At 43.3% G+C, this 22,427-nt stretch overlaps 1 protein-coding gene across 1 annotated transcript in view; it reads right to left on the reverse strand.

Moving 5' to 3' along the window:
- Positions 1 to 21,971, reverse strand: part of LOC132448769 (collagen alpha-2(V) chain-like) — a 39,481-nt gene extending 17,510 nt beyond the window's left edge. Inside the window, exons 1-10 of the mRNA XM_060040287.1 lie at positions 21,598 to 21,971; positions 2,638 to 2,880; positions 2,514 to 2,533; positions 2,388 to 2,420; positions 2,241 to 2,273; positions 1,873 to 1,926; positions 1,207 to 1,299; positions 575 to 643; positions 280 to 324; positions 6 to 59 (exon numbers count right to left, since the gene is read on the reverse strand). Coding sequence (XP_059896270.1) covers positions 6 to 59; positions 280 to 324; positions 575 to 643; positions 1,207 to 1,299; positions 1,873 to 1,926; positions 2,241 to 2,273; positions 2,388 to 2,420; positions 2,514 to 2,533; positions 2,638 to 2,880; positions 21,598 to 21,673 — 720 coding nt within the window. The 5' untranslated portion in view covers positions 21,674 to 21,971. The remainder of the gene's footprint in view (positions 1 to 5; positions 60 to 279; positions 325 to 574; positions 644 to 1,206; positions 1,300 to 1,872; positions 1,927 to 2,240; positions 2,274 to 2,387; positions 2,421 to 2,513; positions 2,534 to 2,637; positions 2,881 to 21,597) is intronic.
- Positions 21,972 to 22,427: the final 456 nt, after the last annotated feature.

Here is a 22,427-nt window from a genome sequence, read left to right on the forward strand (position 1 = left end):
CGTACCATGTGTCCTGGGTCACCAACATCTCCAGAAGATCCCTGGGGTCCAGATGCACCCTGAAAGCCAGAACAACAACAAAGGCATTAGTGACAGAAACAGAGAGCACCCAACAGAGTGATGATCAAGATGAGGCTCATCGTCCAGATAATATCAAAGTTCCCTTATGATTAACATACGGTTAACATAACAGACCAGAATGGAGCAGAAGACAACATAACTGCTGATTAAAACATACTACCACGTAACATAACATTACACATATAGGGATTGACTAACCGGAGAACCAGCTGGTCCTGGGGGTCCTCTTGTTCCCGCCTCTCCCTAGAACGCATACAACACACCATGATCGTTATTAGAGACACACACACCTCATACCAATTCTCTCTGTGATATAGGATATCCCAGTCGTGTGTGACTGTGAATGTAGATGCACTTGATGAGGGAGCACAAACATAAAAACCATGGATTCCTTGTGTCCATACGGACGCATGATGCTGTGTCACTTGGCATTATGAGAGGGTAACTATTATGAGGGTGAGGTACTTGGGAGTGAGGCGAGTGTTTGTCTCACCCTGGAGCCAGGTATCATGGCGTGCTGACCAGCGGACTTTGAGTCTCCGGCCATATGAGCCCCGAGCCCCTGTAAAGAAAAACATCATGACGCTCTTAATCCTCCATTAGCTGTTATTTAATGCAGACTGATGTGATTGCTGATCATTACCCGGTTTTAATAAGCTGTTAATTAAAAGGGGAAAGATGATCCTGTGGCACAAATATAATCAGTCAGAAAACACTTAGTCAGTAGGTATGTTTTGAGACTTTGATGATAATATCATGATGTGGCAACATTTTCACCTGGCTTTGCTTTGTTTCTGTACCAGATGATTGAAATGTGTTTGGTGTGTGTCATCATGTGCATTTGATAGTATGCATGCAATTATGTGTGTGTGTGTGTGTGTGTGTGTGTGTGTGTGTGTGTGTGTGTGTGTGTGTGTGTGTGTGTGTGTGTGTGTGTGTGTGTGTGTCTCTGTGTGTACGTTTGATAGTGTGTATGTGTGTGTATGGATTTATGTGTGTGGGTGTGTGTGTGCGTCTATGCATACATGTGTGTGGCCGTGCGTTTGCTCATGGCCACACATAAGAGTCTGGCGTGCGGTGTCTTACTGTTCATCACGTCCCACTGTTTGCATGGCAACCACCTACCCCAGGGTGCTGTTGGGGTCCTGGTGGTCCCGGCTCTCCAGGCTGTCCCGGGATTCCTGGCTCTCCATCAAAACCTGACGGTCCTCTCAAGCCCTACACAATCAAAAGTATAACACAGAGACACACACACATACACACACAAACACATACACACACACACACACACACACACACACACACACACACACACAGTGTCACACCTCCGAACGCTGGCAGGCCCGCATCGTTTTTCTTGGCTCAGAAACATGTTTGATTGCTTCATCCGCGATTCCATAAGAGCAGGTAGTGTCTTGCTTGTTTCCTTTGATTGGCCTTTAAGTCAGTTGTTTAGAATAGGCCACTTTTGGTGGCATATGAGGATGTTAAACATAAACCAAATCCAAAATGATGCGGTGCATAACCACAACAAACACTTCATATTTTAGTAGGTTTTGTTATAGTCCCAATTACATTTCTTTATTTCTCTACTAAGCATCAAATGTAACTAATAAACTGCAACATTATGGGGATACAACTATTTTTCAGATGCCTCTATGTGGAATTTTAGAATAATAATTTGTTGAATTTGTTTTAATCTGATCCTAATCTAATCCTACTGCATTGACAGAGGAACGAATAACAGACAAATGTGAAAAAATAAAAATATCATTTTTAAGTGTTACGTACAGGCCTTCCTTTGTGGCCCCGGTCTCCTCTGAATCCTGAGGCTCCTGGGGGACCCTGTAGCACAACAAAAAAACAAATGCAGTTGTGTTAAGGGCTTATAAACATCAGCCTGCATCGCAGCGAGACATGCACAGGTGTGGAGGGGTTTTACATTTAACTCAAAAATCGGTTTAAATATAGAGGATGTTTGAGTTTTCTTTGCTAGGTGAAGTAGTGAAGTGAAGGTGGCTGGGCTCTTATGCCATCTAGTGTCATAATGTTGAACAGTCACACTGTAGAAACGTAACCGCATCATCTTCTGTAGGCCTACAATTCAAAGCAAATTGAAAGTAGGAAAACTAAGTTGGAAGGGCAGAAGGGGAGCTCACCATTGGTCCAGGGCGTCCTCTGATTCCTGTCACCTGCAATGGAAAACATTAAATGAGCATTTAGATAGGTAAAACGTTGAATTGCTTGTGTTGATTTCCTATTATCTTGCGTTGCTAGTGTACTTCTTTCTTTTCTCATTAACTTACGATTGGCACATCTCCAGGCTCTCCTTTCGGACCCTGTGAAATAGCAAAAAACACAAAATTAAGAGTAAAAACTTTTTAAAATGTGTGGTTTAATTCTCAGGTTCCGATTTCAATGTCAATACGTACCCTGGTCACCGTGCCGTAATCTAAAAGCAAAAGAAAGACAAAAGACACAGATGATCAGCACATGACGTTCCATCATCCTTTCATTCATGGTCTTAACTACTAAGGAGCGTCTTTGTATGCTCACCAACGCTACCCTGCCCGGTGGAGCCACCGCCGGTGTTGGTGCCGCTGGAGCCACCGGTCTCACAGATGGGGCAGCACTCCCCGTCGGGGATGCTGAAGCGCTGGCACTCCCCGAGGTCTTCACACTGGATCTCGTCGCAGAGCACCTGTCCATTGTCGCACACGCAGATCCGACATGGCTCCGGCTTCCAGATGTCCCTGTTGGTGTACGTCTGGCCGTCCGCCGTGCAGCTCTGGTCGTCACCTGACAGACAGACAGACAAACTGTTAGAGTACTGCTCTTATCCCCTGGACAGACAGACTATTCTTGCGCTGTTCTCATGCCCTGCTTGACCCGTTGGGAGACAGACAGATACAGATAGAGAGATAGTCAGAAAGACAGACGCACAGACAGGAAGACAGACATACAGACAGACACAAAGATAAACTGTCCTCAGGACATCTCTCATCCCTTGCAACCGACAGAAAGAAACACACACGCACAAAAAAAGTTTGACAAACTTTAGCAGAGCCAAGTTTGAAGGGGACATTTTGGATGCAATATCTTTATCCAATTGATTTATAGTTCATAGCATTTTATTTTGCGAAAAGTATGGTTGGAATAGGAGGTGAATAATTTGTGTTCTTCCCTTCCCTAAGATTTCACAAGACAAAAAAACAGTCTTTGCTTATAAAGAGGCCACACCAACTGACTTGGATTTACTGATTCTTTACCTTCAAACAAATGAATGTCATCTGCAAATAATGACGTGCTCTGGGCCCTAATGAGCTGAATGATGTTGGTATTTTTTGTTTCACATCAAGATGTCTGACAAACCCTTGGCAGGCAGCAGAGAGATAATTTTTTTTGGAGTTGGAGGCAAAATCAAAAAAAATAGTTTTGGAACAAATGACCCTGGGTAGTATAGTCTCAAGCTGTCAGACATGAGCTCATTTCCTGTGGAGGCAGCAGCACCTCGACCTGACTCAGGTTCAAATGGGAAGAGCCAAAAGGTTCCTATGAAAGCTTTCAGCTAAAAGGACATCATGTATCCCAGCTTCAATGTTATGCCAAAAAAACCTTCCCTCAAACTCCACCTTTTTTCTACCTGTTCTGCCTTTTTCCTAAAATACTTCCTCAACGTGCAGCAATTAGGAAATAACCTTTCTAGAATAATGAGGAAAAACTGTTTGTACAGGACAAGCCTGAAAATGGTAATTCAGTTGCATGTAACCAACAATGCAGCCATGAAATAATGCCGTATTTTTCCACACCTTAATTCATCCTCACTCACTGAAAAAGCATGACATTGCAAATGTTGATTTGTCTGTCCTTAAAGGTAATGTTTCAGTTTCTACTATCACAACATTTCAATGTAGTCAGACATGGAGGGAGATGCATATACCAGGCCGCATGCCTGGATTATTTACTTTCCAACTGTAATCTGATTAATAGTCTCTCTCACAAAGTTGTCTGGTATTATCAAGATAATGAGATAACAAACATTCTACCTGTTCCTGCTGTCAACAGCAGGGGGCAGCTCTGAGCTTGCGTCTACAGGTATAACACAGGTTGGAGAGGATACGCAGAAAGCAGCCCAAAACCCACTGACGAGAATTCCCTTGTATTTTACTGGTGTCTTGCCAGACAAGCCGAGAATGAAGTGTTACAAGCTCTGGTCTGCGGATTCCATTTGTTTATGTATTCTCTCCCTCTCCTTGTGCATTCACAACTGTGCTAAAGCCATTTGGGATGACGACGAAGGGCAAACGAATCATGCTGATGGAAAAAATAGTTCAGTGTAAGTCGTAAATTAAAAAAACCCAGTCAGATGTTTTTTCCTCCTTGTTTTCTTACCCTCCTTGTTCCTCCGTTTCCTGTTTTCAAACAGGTCCTCAAGCATTAACTTTGTGAATGTTCTGTAATCAGTCCTCAGTGCCACGCCCTGGCCTACAGATTCTACTGCTATTTCCTACAATATCTTTGCCAAAGTACCCTCACCAGTGCTGCACCGGCATTAGGTGTGGAAAGGCCTGCAGGGCAAACAACGCTATGCGGGCAGTTTACACCGCCAACTGCAATCCCCTCAAGAACCGTGTTTCACCATCTGTGAAAACGAACTAGGGTCAAACACACAGCTGTGATAACGTCTCAACACTGTAGCTGCAACTCTTTTCAGAGCACAAGGTGAGGAATAAATAGCTGTGGATCAGAAAGGGTAAAGGCAGGGGTGACGGTAGACGTGTATTGGTTTTCTTGTGGAATATGAGGCAATACCATTCGGACCTCCCCATTTGGCCCATTTGCCACTGCGATAAGTTCTGTTTTCCATTCTCGTCTCGATCATCTGCTAATAAAAAGCAGTTTCATTGAGCTTTCATGAAGCGCAATGTATTTCAAGTAGAATGAGATGAAAGGGAGCAAGATGCATGTGTTTCTCCCAGAGTAGATCAAACATACCGGGGCATGGAACATAGATTAGCCTAGGCACATGCGTGTGAGTATAAGGGAAATACATAGCTTAAGGGGAGAATTTAAGAAAACATTACTGTACCTGAACTTGCCTTTACGAGGCACTGTGGGGGCTATAGATAGCTTTAATTATGTTAAATTGCATTTAATTAAAGGAACAGGAGAGATTACACATGTTGCTACATAACCAGCGGTCGATTCAAGTCACCCGCAAGGGTATCAGGTAGTTCACAATAATTTGCTTCATATAATGCACACACATATGCACACAGAAACCAACCTTTTGTGTATTAAACAACAGAATACTTTGTGTCCACATGTATCTTTTTAACTTAGGCTCGAAGCCATCGTGACTAGAAAGCCTAACCTTTTGGTCGGCCTCATGGAGATAATAGAAAGTTACCTATTATCTAACAACAGCCGTCAGCCACTGTTGGACATTCCTGAAGGCCACTTGTTTCCTGAACAGCTGTGTCACCTGGGGCCTTCTTTATCTGTTCACTGGTTAGTGAACAGATAAAGAAGATAAAGATGCACTGGTGTACATGGGGACTGATATATCTGAGGACAAGAAGCCATATAGGGATTGACGGAATAGCATGTATGGGAAAAAGCAGCTTATGAATGGGAACTGGTAAATATGAGGGACTAGTATCCTCTATATGGGGACTGACCTATTGGGACTAGTTGCCTATATATAGGGATTTATATATGGGGAGAAGCAGCCTATATATGGGGACTGGTTTACATGCGGACTGATCTTGATCTCGCTGATAGCATAAATAGGAACGCAACCCAATAGGAATGTACACTTCCACACCCTTAAATGTTTAACCAACCTGAAGGTAATTAATAAGGTAAAAAAACAAGATGTTCTGCATGAAGATGTTCCTGGCATAGAGTTCAGTAATATCCCCTATCTTAAGCCAGCTCCAGCCATCTAAAATCATCTCCAGCCATATCTAAATTAGAACCACAATGAGAACTGAAGGACACATTGTATCAATACCTCTTGTGGAAAGAAAGGAAATTGCACGTTTTAAGGCTTGGCCAGTGCCAATTGATTTAGTCCCTTAATATGCAAGCCCCTCTTGAATGGAATGGAATGTTCTCACTTTGTTTCTGTATCAAATACAAATGCATTTATATCAAAAGCAGTAGGTTGAATGCTGGTAGGTTAAATCTTATCCAAGCATCTAAACATCCTCCCTGCCTGAGGCAAACTTATACTTGCAGCATATATTTGCACTGTTAGACCCGCCAATGCCGGAAAAAAAACATTGAAGCAGGAATATGTAAAACTATCCCTTCACTGGGGGCCCAGAAAGAGGTTTTCTTATTGCTGATGTTTGAGAAAATGTACAGTTATAGCAGACCCTGAGTAAAAAAATTCACATTTAATAGAGCAGAGATGTGGTTTACATAGCAGGAAGGCGGTGGGGAGGGGGCTATCGTATTTAAGAGGGGCCGGGGAAGAGATGTTCACTTTTTCCCCTCCTCTAAGCTTAATTTGTAGCAGGGTATCGGTTCTTTTTCCGCAGACACTGTAAAAAAAGGGGGAAGGGGTGGCTTATCCTGACATCGATCAAAAGGCATGTGCCCCTTCTGGTGGCATGGATGGTGGGGGGGATGGTGGTGCTGACGGCTAGCTCTGGAGTTTTCCACGAGTCAGCGCAGCGGGCAGACGGTCTAGAATTATGGAGTCTGAGATGCTCGTGGGAGACCCTCTCCCGTTTCAGACCTATTCCCAAACGTCCCGCGTCATGGATGAGACAGCAGCGAAGCCCCTGGACGGAGCCCCGTGTCTAAATCGTCCCAGCTCAGGTCTATGCGTCCTCAAACCTTGTGGTCAATCTCTGGAAAAACCGAACCCCGTATGGTATTGTGTCTCAGATGTAATATATTGCACAGATGTGGAAAGAAAAAATAAAAGTTTATGGATTTTCCCCCGGCTCAAATGGAAATACACACAGCACAGTGTGTTTGGGGAATAACTCTGGCAGTTAGAAGTCGAGAGGTTAGAAAATGACCCGATGGAAACAATGACTCATTTGAACTGAATCCCTCTCCCATTTCCTACAACAAGCACACAAAGATTGCTTTTCTCAAATGCAAATCCTCAAATTGCTTTTGAGACCAAACATAACACTGTACATTCAGCGGTGCCCACATGAGGTTTATGCCACATCGCCAACTTCTTTTGTTTCCAAGCTCATTGGCAGCAATTCTTTGTTTTTTTTCAATCCAGTGAGAGCAACATAGCCAACCTGTATAGCACCATAGGGGATATGCTGCGGTTTTCTGGTGGGCAGATGGCCTACAGTTGCTAAAAGGAGCTAAAAAATAAAAACCTTTGTTTCAAAGTCAGACATAAATCTTTCTGCTCGGCCACTGACCTCTGAGCCAACATGTATTTGGCCCGCTGATAAACATCATGATGCAAGGAAGAGATTGCTTTTGAATCATCGACTAATAGTCAAGGCCTTTGCCATTTCAAACTGGCATGGTTGGAGTTTCCAGAATATTACCGAAACAAACAGCATAAACATCCCTGTACAGCTACCTGAAAGCATTGCGTAGCTCTTCAAAGTGAATCAACAACCTGTGATTAACTGTAAATGCTGTTTTTTAATTATTGCCCCTCTCCAGAATAACCTCTCTCTCTCTCTCTCTCTCTCTCTCTCTCTCTCTCTCTCTCTCTCTCTCTCTCTCTCTCTCTCTCTCTCTCTCACCAACTGCTGTCTCTTCAACATCTTTGAGTCGTCAAGAAAAGAGTCACGGCTCAGTAGAAGAGAGAGAAGAAAAACAACCTAAAGTAAAGAAAGAAGACAGAGTGAAAAAACACAGGAGGAGAGAGCCAGGGAATGGTTCCGGTTGGGACATGCTCAGCACCTCGGCTTCTCCAAACACAAAGCGCTGTATCTCCAGAGGAAGGGTATAAGGAAGCCCCGGACAGGAAAGTTTGAGGGAATGAATAAGTGGGATCGCTGATTGTATGTCTGGGCTTTTGGTTCCAGCGGAGCCTGTCTCCAGTGGAGCTTCTTCCACAGGAACCACCACAGTCATGCACTGCGCACTCTTGCTGCCTTGTGGGGGTACTGTGGTTGTCTTGGATCGCCCGAGGCCCACTCCCCCCACCCGCATCCCCTCCACCTCCTCCATTCCTTCATGCTGACTCCAGTTTGAAGTAGAATTCATTTTATAATGGAAAATACTAATGTCTATTTCTACCATAGGGGAGGAGCCCAATATGACGTCATTGGCTACAGAGAAATGGCTATTCCTAAAGCTTTGGTTGGCATATGAGTTAATAAAATTGCATCGTCTGCATCAGAGTCTACATGTGTGGTTTCAGGCTATGTCAAGCTAATCAATCAAATGAAACCTTTTTTTTATGGTAATGTTTTTTTTCTTTAGGGATTCACAAAACTGGTTTGAGGCAGATTCGGGTTGATTTAAGGATTGCAGCTTCAAATGGTCTCTGCACGCCCCCATTGGGGCAGACCTGAGACCTGACCTTGGTTGGCCTCGAGATGGGTTCATACTTCAAAGCACAGCCACCGGAACTGATCCCTGACATAGCTGCTGCTCCACATATGTAACTTGTTGAAGGAGAGCGAGCGGTAGGGGGAGAGATAGAGAGACGGAGGGTAAGATTCAGCAACAGAAATCTGAAGAGTTAAAGATAGCAATTATTCTTCATGTTTAGACATTTATCAGATCCCAGATTACAGCCTTCCACGAGTAAAACAATGGTGTCTCTGGTGTGTAACACATCATTTACGGTATCACAACAAGCTATCACTAAGAACACATAAGATAAAAGATACAACTTTTCTACCTTGAAAATGATGATACTGCTTTGAGCTTTGCCTATAATATAATGTCCTAAAGTCTTTTTTCTCTTCATAAAATCAAGATAAACAGAGAAAGAAGGGTCAATCCATGTAGTGTTTACTTTTAATACTGTAATTGATACTCTCATGGGAAAAACAATTGAAGTGTAGTGCAAAACTGCAAAGTCAACTTAAAGTAAAAAAGAAAAAGAGAAAATAATGAATGAAATGGAGATCTTGTCAAGGTGCAGCTGTTTCATCTTCTGTCGTCTCAGAAACAGGTCGAGTGTGACTGCCAGACATGTGGTGTCCATCTCCTCACCGGTTAGATCCAGCAACACAACGATCAAACCCAGCGCACCCCATCCACACCACAGGATAAATTAGGCCAATAGACAGAACGGCAAGTTCTGGAACTTTCTTCACCCATATTTGCACACACAATGACCTCAAAAAGTGTACACGGTACACTGCAATAAAAAGTACAGTAAACTGCAATAAAAGTGCAATAGAATCTCAGCCTGGCCGAGCGTCAGCGAGAGAGACACACAAACAAACTTAAAATTAATAACCCTATGCATCACAATTTTAGACTATTGTACTTCGTTTCAGTTTGTCAAAATCCTTGTGGTTATTTGGGAGGAAAATATTCAACATCAAGTAATCTGGTAGATCACCAACACAATACAACATTTCTGTTCCATTTTTTTAAATCCAAACAGACGTTTATAGCGTGCACAAGAGGAGACACTTGCGCATGTGGAGCTAGGTAGGAGGTGACGTAAGACATTCCTGTTGAGCAGCGCTGAGCGTTAACATATACAAGGGGTCATGGTGCCCCGCTGGCTCACATCAACAGATCGCACAACCAGATGGAGACACACACACACGCACACACACACACGCACACACACATACATGGCGACCGAGACGAGAATCTTTGCTGAGGCTAGCTTTGAGCTAGGCTATCGAGAAGGAACATTGAGAGAGAAAGGAAAAAACAAAGGAAGAAAAAAAGGATGGATTGAAGAAAGGAAGGAAGCAAGATTTTTTTCCCCTTCTTCCGTCCTCGAACTGCTAGGAATATATATAAGCTAGGAAATTTAGCTTATGCCAATACCTAATTATTTAAATATGTAGATTCTTAGACTGGAAATTTCCCCACTGGGTCCCATGGGTCCCATGCTGATACACTAAAGGTATTGTCATAGTATATTTTTAATTAGAACTGTAAAACTTATTATTTAACCATCCATGTGCTTATTCCCCTATAATACAAGCCCCGGTGTGCCTTGCTGTGCTTTGTGTGAATAGAATAGGACATGGTAGCTTAGCAGTATTTAATCATGGTGACATGGGCAGTGTGTATTGGCCTGGGACAGGACATGTAGAGGAGAGAGGTGGTGGTCGGATCAATGTGTTCCTGCTTGTTCCATCACCTCTCTTACATTCCTGGCCTGGCGCCAACACATGCAATAGGAAACATTTGGGCCATCAACTATGAACAACAATGATGTTCAGTTGTATCCATGAAGAGGTAACAATTTTGGTTTAATTCACGTTCTTAAAAATGTACTCTTCCAATTGAAGCTTTTCCGTAGAAGGAGATTCCCCAAAAAAACTTAAAAGTGGGTTTGATCTAAAAATGGAAAAACACAGACTAGGCAAGAACTCGATCATGTAGGGACAGGCCTCCTACCTGCCAACATTTCAAAGAGAGAGCTTTGCTGATAACGTCTTAACCTAATGCATCAACGACTCTCTTTACCTCTGTTACCCAAACGCTTTAGAGTTAGCAGCATCAGTCCACACACACACATCCAGATGGACTTCATGTGTTCCCCCACACTCCTCAGTATAACGCACACAATGACAGGGGAGAGTTATTGTCTGCAGTTAAACTTGACCAAATAAACACAAGAAAAAACTTTACAATTTAATGAAACACAATCATAATGAAGACAGAGAATCAAAAACCAAACCACTGCTGGGATTTGATGGATTACAATGCTGGAAAACATGTACTAGCATTCTGCTTTTACATAGAACCCATAGTAAACTACACAATCAAAATAGATTGTTTATAAATAAAATCATTTCCCAGAAACAAAACTCCGAAAGCCACCGGGAAGAGTATGCATGTTAGAATCAAATGAGTCACTGGTCGGTAGCTGAAGGTAACAGGCGGGAGGATATGTGAGGGAGGGGATATGTTAGAACACATTTCACTTGACCTCTCTCAAAAGGCTTCACAGGCTTTCTCATGTAACCAATGGTAGGGTAAGCTGAGCAAAAATAGAAAAAAAACGTTTATCTTAATTCACATTTTTCTCCAGTGCATTCCTTTGCTTCTTTCGTCTCTCTGTATATCCTTATCGCTGTACTTCTATTCACTTCCTATCGCCCTTCCTCATCCCTAAAGTACTTGAGTAAATCTATTTCTCTCTCTATCTCTCTCTCTCTCTCCTTTTCGCACCCTCTCTGTGTCTCTCTCTGATTCTCTCACATCCTCAGTCTCCTGGACATGCTGTCTAAGTTTCTCTCTCTCCCATCGAGTCCTTTGCTGATTATTGCTCCTTATCTCTCTATCTCTCCCTCCCTCAGTCCCTTTATGTTTCTCTCTCCCACTTTCTCTCTTTCTCACTCCCTCAGTTGTTTACTTCTTTCTCCCTCTCTCTGTTTCATGCTGTTTATCTATAAGTCTCTCTTTCTCTCTCACTCTACCCTTCCCCTCTGTTTGATTACATTTAAGGCCTTGAAGCAGCTGCGAGGTGGGCCACCACCTAACTCTGACTCCAAGAGCCCCGAGTTCAGTTTCTCAGGCCAAAACAAAGGAACGGCATCATAAATATTTACATCTGCAGATTAATGTACATCATGGTGCCGCAAGGAACGGGAAATTATTAAACATTTACATTTGATTCAGGACATTCGTCCAACACACTTTAGCGTGGGTCTGCACTGCAATAATAAAAAAAAATGTTATACAAGGTGTTTGGATTGATTGACTGCACAAATTGAAAGTATTGATGAAAAAGTAGAGTCGTTTTCATTACGTAGGAAAATAGTGTAAGGCTGCCAATCTTTTGTGTTTATGTGTGGAAGAGGTAGTCCGCGGAGGCCTACCCTTGTTCAAACTTCCTGGGGCAAGGTTTGACTTACAGCGCTGCTGTTGTACAAGCGGGTTGAGGTCCAACAATATCAGAAACAAAGCCAGTGAATTCTCTGTCTGAATCGCTTGTTATGAAGATAATATATCCTGCAGAGGAGGAGACCTGCCTCATATTAAAGACCTTCAGGAGAACTGCTCAATAACATGGCAAGTTCTTCTTAAGACGATGTGAAGAAACTGAGCTCAACTCATATGTCCTTATCTATTATTAAAGCAATGTGCGTTCAAGGAGAAAACTTCTCCAGTTAATGAAGTTTGCTGAATACATCTTTCCGTAAATTTCAGCTCATGCAAGCTGAACAAGTAGTTGAGGAGACAGAAGTGACCACAGCGCAGCCAGTCAGACTAGTCGACAGGGCCCCTAACCTACGCTTACATCACTGTGAAGCCCGTGCCCAGAGGAACTGGGGAAGATTAATGGCTTTGCTCTTTATTGCTCCGCAGAGCCCTTGAAGTTTACTGGGTCCTACATCTCCGTCATAGCCGGGGACGAATGTACAGACCAGGGGAGAGAGGTGAAGGGGTCGAAAGGGGCTGATTCCTTATTGGTCCGTTTGCTAGTCAGGGACACGGTTAGGCAAGGGTAGGCAAATTTCCACTCATTGAAATGTCATTATGATCACTCATAGCCTAAAGTAACCATTGGTTTCTTTAAAATCAGCAAATCAGCATTTAATTGCATATGTTTAAAAGGGAAAGAATGTTGCAAGATTTTTCCAGCAGGACTGGTCTAAAGCAAGTATGTCTGTGTGGCTGTCCTGATATAATATTGATGGATTTGAATATTCTGAGCATACCCAGCCACTAACTGTTGGATTTTCACATTTATAAAATAATTGTTATCTTTGTAAAACATTGTGGTACAAATGTGTATTCATTGTAAGGCTATGTGTCTGTTTAATATTCCTTCTCAAATCCACAAATCAAAACCAAGAGTGGGATTTAGGGAGCAGAGATAATGAGATAATGAAATTGCATATTTTCAGCTCCAGGCAAAGTTATAATTCAGTTATATACATTAAATTAGGCTGGCATGTGCTCATGCATGGTTACAAAAAACACCATACAGCCTCTCTGAGGTGAAAGAGACACAGGACTAGACCGTACAACCTCTCACCCTTGACTGACGAATACATTAAGATGAATACACATAGGAATAAGTGAATTCATAATCTGGGGAAAATGCAAATGATTATGAATGAACAACTGCAGTTCATGGTAGTAGATGAGGTCCAATGTTGGGGACCTGTTCCCTAACAGAGGTGAGTCATCCCACCTCCAGGCTAGGGGTGTGTTTACTCTGCCCTAATGAGGGTGAACGGGACCCCCGGTTTGGTTCTCTTTTTGTAAGTGAACCTGGACCTGCTCCTAGTTTATACTGGGGTTTATTATCTCAAGTTACCAAAGAAAGTAATCTTTCTCAACCTTCCTCCAGCATAATGAGTTTACATTGTGGGGGGATCTATGTCTTTATGTTTGTGGAACCCCCATCCCCCCCGCCCCCCCCCCCCCCCCCCCCCCCCCCCCCCCCATTCAACCAAAGTGATGGTTAGGCCACACAGCTGGTGGAGAGGCTGACAAGATGTCCACAACGCAACTAGGATCCACAACGCAACAGCTTCATTAGAAACATCTATTATGTTCAGTCTCAGACTTTAAACTAAGCCGGTTCATATCAACACTGGCCTGATTTCCTAAAGACCAAGACACACACACACACACACACACACACACACACACACACACACACACACACACACTCGTTTGTTACCACTGTCTTCATTTGGTCAAAGCTATATTACAGGTGCTGTAAGAATCACAGTTAGGGATGTCTGTCTGCTAATCACATACAAATCCAAGCAAAATAATGCCTTTAAAAAATGTAATATCATTCCATGGCATTGCAGGACATAAAAGCATAACAGAAAGAATCTGTCCCTGCTTTAGGATCTCCCCTTCTATCCATCCTCCCTTCATTCCATCGCTCCATCTCTGCTTCTGGTTCTAATCTACTGTTCTCCTCATGCGTGAATCAAAACCAAAGACTCAGCACTTTGAATGTCGTGTCATGTTTTCTCTTAGTGAGTGAGTCTTGCACACCTTGCCGAGTTGAAGACATCGCTGAGAGGGCTTGTAAATAATCAAGAGAAACATTTTCACTATGTCTGGCCGAAGTTTCCAAAGAAAGCAGGTGAGAAAAGCAAGCAGAGTGGATCTGTTATGGAGGAAATTCCTACTTGACACAACTTCCTGTCCTGAAGATAGGCCAGTATATCTGGGGAAGGATAAGGGGAGGGGGGAAATGGTGTCCTCGATGACACACGCCCAATGGGTTGATCTGGGGCTGGGAGGAAGGGGGGTGGGGCAGACGCCACAGGATTTTGGGTGGGGGGGGGGGGGTCAATTCTTTCTTTACTGATTTCTCCACCCTCACAGTTGTTACCTCGTCTCCTCCCCCAGCTTGGCTCCTCTCCCTACTCCTCCTCTCTATCCTCGTGCTCCTCCCCATCTTTACTTTAATGTACACACACGCACCACAGACGTATACAGGCATACTCAGACGCTCCACACACAAACACATTCTGTAAACCGCAAGCCAAAGAAATCATTGAATGATTAAGCAACTTAGGAACGGAGGAGGGAGGGATTTTGACAGAACAATCTTTATTTATTTTTATGTTGCGCATTTTCTTTTCCCACAGTGCATGCAAACAGAGGACGTAACAATGGCGTAGTAATTGGACATTTGGAATAATGACGCCTTGCGCGCTCTCCAATCAAGCAACAGCTGTGTTCATGTGGGGAGCTTTTGTCTCTATTTATTTTCTTTCCAAACATTCAACCATCACTTGGTTTATAGACGTCTAAATAGTCCATCCAGAGACGAAGAACTCGTTAGTGTTTCTCCATTTTGTTAAGTTCATGAGAGGGGTGTGTGTGTGTGGGGGGGGGGGGGGGGGGGGGGATATTCAAGTCTCTTTGCTGTGATCCCATTGTAGTGTATACAAGAATAACTAAGTTGTAGTTTATTTTCAAGCCACATTGACATCAGCATCATAAACATTTGTGTGGTAGATAAACACTTTAAATACATTCTTATGTTTTGCTCTTTAGTTGATAACGATCTATCACTATAAACATTATGGGATATATATTAAGCCTTTTTCATGAGATCAACTGCAGGAAAAAGATATAGTCTATGAAACTGAAACTTCATTTCAATTGTTCCTCATCTCTCTCTCTTTCTCTCTCTGTCTCTCTCTCTCTCTCTTTCTCTCTCACTCACTCTCTCTCTCGCTCTCTGTCTCTTTCCTTTCTCTCTGGCTGTGCTGAAGCACCTCCCTCCTCTAGGGAAATGATGTGTGTTAAATGGTAGCCATGAGTCACTGAATACATGCAGACATTTCCACATCATCTCGGTCTGGACTGGTGTGAGCAGCGTTTGTTCCAAACCCTAGAATTGACCACTGAGGGCAGATGGGTAAGAGAAGGCACAGACTTGCATTGTGTTCAAGGAATGCTTCCTGTTCTCTCAGCTTAACTGCTTATAGACCCATCCAGATCGCTGACAAATAAAACTACAATTTTGAGAAAGAACAGTGGACTGCATTGAAAGTGTGTGGAAAATCCCTTTCTTTGCATCCACTTGAGGAAAAAAAAAATCGTATTAAGTTCACCTGAACCAATGCTAATCTTTGGGGTTTTGTTTCAGCCGTGTATTTAATCCATAGACCCTGATTAACCCTCCTCTTTCAGCACATTGGACTTTCTGCTGAACTTCAAAGGGATCATGGCTGAAGGCGAGTCCCAGCTTGAAATGCATTTACTCTTCCAGACAATAGGAGTTATTTGAGCAGCATTTCAGAGAATATTATATCAAATCCTCCCTCCGCTTCTAAACAAGTCCATGGCAGGTGGAGCAAAACCCCGGCCATGCTGTTTGCTATGGAAGGAACTTCTGAAGAACGTAGCCCATTTCCATCTGAAAGTTAGATTCTGCAGGAATCTCCAAATGTGTAATGAAAACATGAGCCTACGAATAAATGTGTTTCTAGAGCCTCGCTGCGTGCTCTGATATTGAGATGTGATTCTTCAGGATGACACCGTGTATGTATCAGAGTGTAGAGAGGAGAGGAATGTAGGGACATGTAGTCCAGCTCAGTCATGGTGCCCATCCAGCACACTGAACACACGGTTCTGGGACACAATAAAGGGTCCGGTTCACCTCTGTTCCTCATTTAGGGCCATAAGCGCCACAGCTATAATCCAGTAATGTGTGTGTTTCCTTTCAGTTCTTTTTCCTTTAATTTCCTAATGTATTATTAGTAATATTGCAGAAGGGTCACTCAGAGCCTTCACAAAAGAAAGCGTTAACCTTTCGGTCAGTCACGGGCAGTTCCACCATGTTTTTCTTTACGGGCCTAAACCATAATTTCATGGCTACATTGCTGTCGTAGTTAGCCACTGGCGGCCATGCAGGCCATGTTCGGCGGGCGAAACGTACACAGCCCAGACACCACTTAGACTTTATGTCTGACCGTAGGCTGCAATTATGGTGTACAGTTTTCGCTTAGCGGTGCGTAAGGACCGGTTGGTAAAGAAACCATATATCCTCGACAAAGTGCTTGGTAGTACGATGGAGCTTTTATGATGTGCTGAATGCCGGCTCGATGTATTTGAATTCACACATAAATAAGCAATTAGCAAATGTATTCAGCTGTATTCAGCTGTACATTGAAACCATAATTAAATCGGCACCAATGTGACTCAAAAACCATCAGGAGAAGCGGCTAGAGAACAGCACTGATTGTAGAACCACACCTTAGGACCTAAGAGGGACACACACAGAAACCGCGAGAGTCTGAGGACGGGAAAGAGTGAAAGTAAAGTGCTCCCCATGACACGTGATGACATTGGATGATTTGAAGGAGTTACGCCAGCCATTTACAGCAGTCAGCGGGCGAGGAAGGGGAACAGGCTCAGAGAGAGAGAGTGCTACATTAGCCTAAGTCCTGCCAACCTGCCGTGGCTAAGCCCCAAAGGGCAACAGTCCTCTCCTCGATCCCCTGGAAGAAACCACAAGTAGCTGTGTAAACACGTGCCACGTGGTTCGGACACCGCATCGAGGCCACAGCACGGCCTGTGGTTCCCCAGAGCGTCTTCATTTAAATACTGTCTGATCTGAGCCAGGGGTATCTTGCAATGTTGATGTGGGTTTCTCTATTGCTGCAGAGCTGGTATTTTTTTTTGTTTTTTTTGTTAATGCATGTACAAATAATCACTTACAAATAGAGATTAAATAGGTCTCTAGAAATGACAGTTTGTCATATTGATTTAGCAACCATGTGATCTACTCCATTAAGTGCTGCATAGATGGTGTTAAAATAGTGAATTATCTAATATAAACACCATGTCATCAGAGTACAAGTGATATCTTCAACAATGCTAATAAGATTTTAAAAAAGGTACATGAGCCAGAATGATTGATATGCATTTCGGCTTGTGTAAATAATCCAGTCAGAGCCACAGCGCTAATGCTCATGCACATCTGATCATGCACATCTGCTAGTGCTCGTGCGTGTGGATCACAGGGTCCACATGAGAGGGAGGAAGTGCCATCACTACAGGAAGCCTGTCAGAAGGAGCACCCTAATTGCACGGTTAAGCACTTCCTAAATCATTGGTTTGCACTCAAACCACAGAGGTGCGTTTTGCGAGGACCGTGCACACAAGATTTTCCCACAAGCCACTGCAATCGGAAGGTACCGAATTTGACGCTCTGTGATTGGTTCACAACCCGCCGCTATTATTACCCATGAGCCATTGCACTTCCTGCCCCTATAATTTCCTTAGGGGCAACAAGCTTTGTTTTAATATTCGCTGCACAAGCTGCCAAAAAGCAATCCTTTTCAACATCTGGAAGTCATCCCCACGACCCACCTTCTCCCCACCCAGACCCAGGCCTCCATTTGCTGACTGGAATCATTTGGTTTTTAAGTGGTTCCCATGGTGCAGAGTTTGTAGGCACCAGGCCTCAATAGAGAGCCTATCAGCTCAGGCGCCTCTGTGTGTGTTTGTGTGTGTGTGTGTTTGTGTATGTGTATTTCGGTCCCCCACCTACACCCTCCAGGACTAACTATCTACCACAAGTATGTAACCAAAAAAACAACTGATAACACTTTCCGATTCAAACGCAGAGGTTTAAGGAGGATTCTTCCCCTTCCTGAAGACTTCTTGTTCCCCAACAATGTTAGAAGAACAGAGGCGTGTAATCAAGTCATAGCTGAGAAATGCAGCATGTGTTCCTCATCAAACATTTCGTCTGTGGACCCGCTTGAATTCACATGTTTGGACGTTTAGGCTTTGGTAGAAAACAGTCTGTTTGGTGGTTGCAATGTGCAGCGGAGATGTGGCACCAACAACTGGAACAACTGGAACTAATTTAGGATTTAAGTTGATTTGAATAGAAAACAGAAAAAAAAGTCTTTGTGTCATATGTTCCAGTGAGAAGGTAAAATGGAGAACAGTGTTGCAGTTTTGGCTGTGATAATGTATGGGCAGCGTTATGATTTAGTCTGTAATGAACTGAGTGTATTTGTTTGACAAACACTGAGATGCTAAACACCAGTTTCTTTGATGTGCAACCCTAAGTGGCGTCCATCTTTGAAGATGTTTTACAGCCATTGTCAACCAATAGGAGAGGTCTTTTTCAAACACACACAGACACACACAGTTGACTCAGACTAACCCTGTATATTGCTCCAGCCAGTCATCTATTTACGCTATTTTTCGTCCTTTTCATGAATAACCTTAAACTGTACTTGCTGACTAAAGAGATCTCAAACCACTTCTAAAAGTCTGCCCTACTTATACTGTGAATCCAATTTTACTGTGAATCTCAAAGTTAACTCAACTTGAATCTCCTCTTGGGCCAAATGTTCATCATATGAACCTCTATTCACAATTGATAACTGCAATGATCACCAGAACTTTCAACATTTGCTCAAATATGTTTCTAGCCTTCAATGTGCCAGATTGTAACAATGTGTATCTACTCAGATTTGGCCTGTGTTTTATTTTATTTTTTATTTCTTTAAGAAAAGAACTTCACTGCCTAAACCACATTTTGGACACTTTTATTTTACTGAGCAGATAAATATTTAATTTGTCTTCCAAGAGTTCTCTGAGACAGTCTGTCTGTTTGTAATTGCACATTTTCATCAACATTTAACAGCCAGTTTGAAGTCAAAGTTTTCCATATAAAGATTTAAATAAAATGGGTAAGCGTTGGTAATTGTCACAGCCAGTCAGCCACAATTCTCCCTATTCCTATCTTAAATCCAATACCTCTATTGTGTATAGCATACGTTTGGATGTTTAGCATATCATAGTAATAATGTAATATTTTACAAAATGGAAGCACAATAATTTAGCTGGCCTACTTAGCTCCTACACCTAGATATCTGAATTATTCACTTTATGTTCTTAGCAAGAAACCACTATTTATTGTCCCAGACCCCCTTAAATACACACTAGAAGGTTATTGTTTTATCTGCCACAAATAATATTTTCCACTGTCATTAGAGGTGGCTGAGGTGCAGTACCGTCTCCGACCACACAAGGGGACTGTGTGGTTTCACATGTGCAAATATGGACAGACAATTCCTTATAATGGTGATGGAACAAATGGCAAAATATCTCACTGGGAGTTTTATACATGCATGTTCAAACATTTGATGGAATGGCATTAAACAACCAGTAAACTATTTGTATTGTTTTATTTCCAAGGCTGAAAAGATTTGAAAGATGAAAAAAATGTATACTCCTTTTAAAGTGAGAAAAGATTTTGGCTATCTTAGTCCAACTGCTGTTACCTTTTACCACCAGGTGGCGCACTATCTGATGGCACATCCATTAGAGTTCTGAGTCAGGTATAGTTCAAATTAAAAAGTTGCATTAAACCATAAATACATTACAAATTGTGTTTGCATAAGAAAGATTAATTGCTCAATCTATTCATCATTGTTACAAACAGACATAAAAAGCACGTCCCCCCCTGTGCCCCTGCTCTTAACTTTCCGGCGTTGAAACGTTGCCATTAGCTCTTGGCTCATGACATCATCGGCAGAAACAACACTGTCCCTATGACATCACCTCAAAGTCAAACGGTCCAAATTGGAAAAAGTAAATTGGTGTCGTATTTCTGTCTGGGCGAGAGTGTGTGTTGGTTGGGGGGTGGGTGGGTGAGGGGGTGGCTAAAGGAAAGGGGGGGATGGGGAGGGTAGGGTGTCACACAGTTTGACCAAAAAAAAAAAGAAGAAAAAGACAACAGCTCTCAGGTGATGCTAGTCCTAGACACGGCCAGGTTTTAGGAGGAACAAGAACGAGCCACGGTGTCTGCCATGTCTGGTGTGACTCAGTGACTCCAACAGCATCCCTCTCTCTCTCTCTCTCTCTCTCTCTCTCTCTCTCTCTCTCTCTCTCTCTCTCTCTCCCCCCCTCTTTCTCCTGTGTCTTCTCACATCTGCCCTGCATTACCGCGCAGGCTGCTTCCCACAAAGAGAGCTTGGCGTCTAAATACTTTCCGCAGATGTACAACGTGTGATTGGGGAATTGGACGGGGGGGTGGGGGTGGGGGTGGTGGGGGTGGAGGTCGGGTGCTGCGGGGGCAGCTGGAGGTGTTTCTGTTGGTACCACTTCATATGAAGGTAAACGTTTGGCCGCCGGTGTGTAACACAAGCCCTTGCTCTTTTTTTCTGGGTGCTTGAGGGTGACATCACCCATGAACGCTGAAAGATGTAACCTGACGAGCAGGGGGCTGCTTTTTCCAACTGCCTTTATTCCGCGCTCTTGAGTGTAATTGATCTGTTCTCAAAGAAGTACCAAAGTCCCCTTAAAACAGTACAGAACAGATGTAACCCCCCCTCCCCGCCCTGAAGATAGACAGCAACATCTCCATAATTTCCAGCAACAATTCATAGTTTCTTGCCATGATATCATTCACAGCTGGTTCAGATTAGCAATCATGGCGTGTGTGTGTGTGTGTGTGTGTGTGTGTGTGTGTGTGTGTGTGTGTGTGTGTGTGTGTGTGTGTGTGTGTGTGTGTGTGTGTGTGTGTGTGTGTGTGTGTGTGTGTGTGTGTGTGTCTGTTCGGGAGGGGGGGGGGTATGAATCAACATCGATTTAACTGAAACTCGTAAAAAAAAAAGATCCCTCAACTCCATAAACTACATTAACAACAACACAAAACCCAACTGAAAAAGTACAGCCATATTGAATTGATTTAGTTTTCCACCCCCCACCCCTCCAGATAACGGTTAACAATGTCTTCTGTGCATCCAGACCAGTGGAACAGAAAAGGTGAAGCTAGGAGACAACAACCAAGTCATGTTCTCGCTCCACACAACAGAGCCTTATCACAGACAGCCATAACATGATACGGGGATGCCAACATCCACAATAGGAAGACACAATAAAAAAGCGGCACAGGAATGTACTCACCACTGTTTTGGCAGAGGACCTGCGCCACAGGCACCACCAGCAATAAGAAAGTCCTTAAATGCACAAATCCCATCATGTCTATGATAGAGACATGAGCCTCCTCCGTACACAAAAATAAGGGCAAAAAGGGGGGATGAAAAAACAGGGAGGGGAAAAAGAAAGAAGAATAAAAAAGATAGCTCTGGTTATCAGCACCCCACCATGAAGACAAGCGCGTGTGTCCTTGTAAGCTGCAAGCAGACCCAACCCCAGCCCACTCTGCACTGGAGCCTCCTTTTTTTCTTCCTCTGTGGGTAGTTACAGCTTCAAACCAGAAGAATGCTGGCGGGCCTAATTCTGCCTCCTCCTTTTGTCAGCCCTCTCTCTCTCTCTCTCCCTCCACGAGCTGTCCTCCTCTCGTAGGGCCGTGTAGCTCGAAGGGAGGAACTACACCCATGTTCTCAACAACGACCTCTCCTTCTTTCCAGTGCCTCGGGTTCCTCCATTTTGTCAGTTGATTTACTAAATGGATTAAGAAAGTTCTGACCCAAAAAACTTAATTTGGAGAATGAGATGAAAGGCAACAGATGTGCTGAGTCGTGTTTGTCGTTTTTGTTCTTCTGTTCTGTGTGTCTTGCGAGGGTTAGTGCTAAGCAAGGTCATAAAAGTGCAGTTTTATTGAGGAGCCTTGTGTTCCAAAGCCGAGCAGGGCGCTGGAAAGCCCTATTCAAATGTCCTATTAAACAATACAAATAGATTTAATCACACTCATTGTCTCTCACACGGAATCCGGCGACAAGGAGAACAGACCTGGGCAAAGGACATCTCATGTTACGATTGAAGAATGGCAT

The sequence above is a fragment of the Gadus macrocephalus genome, chromosome 20 (genome assembly GCF_031168955.1).
Source record: "Gadus macrocephalus chromosome 20, ASM3116895v1".
Classification (NCBI taxonomy): domain Eukaryota; kingdom Metazoa; phylum Chordata; class Actinopteri; order Gadiformes; family Gadidae; genus Gadus; species Gadus macrocephalus.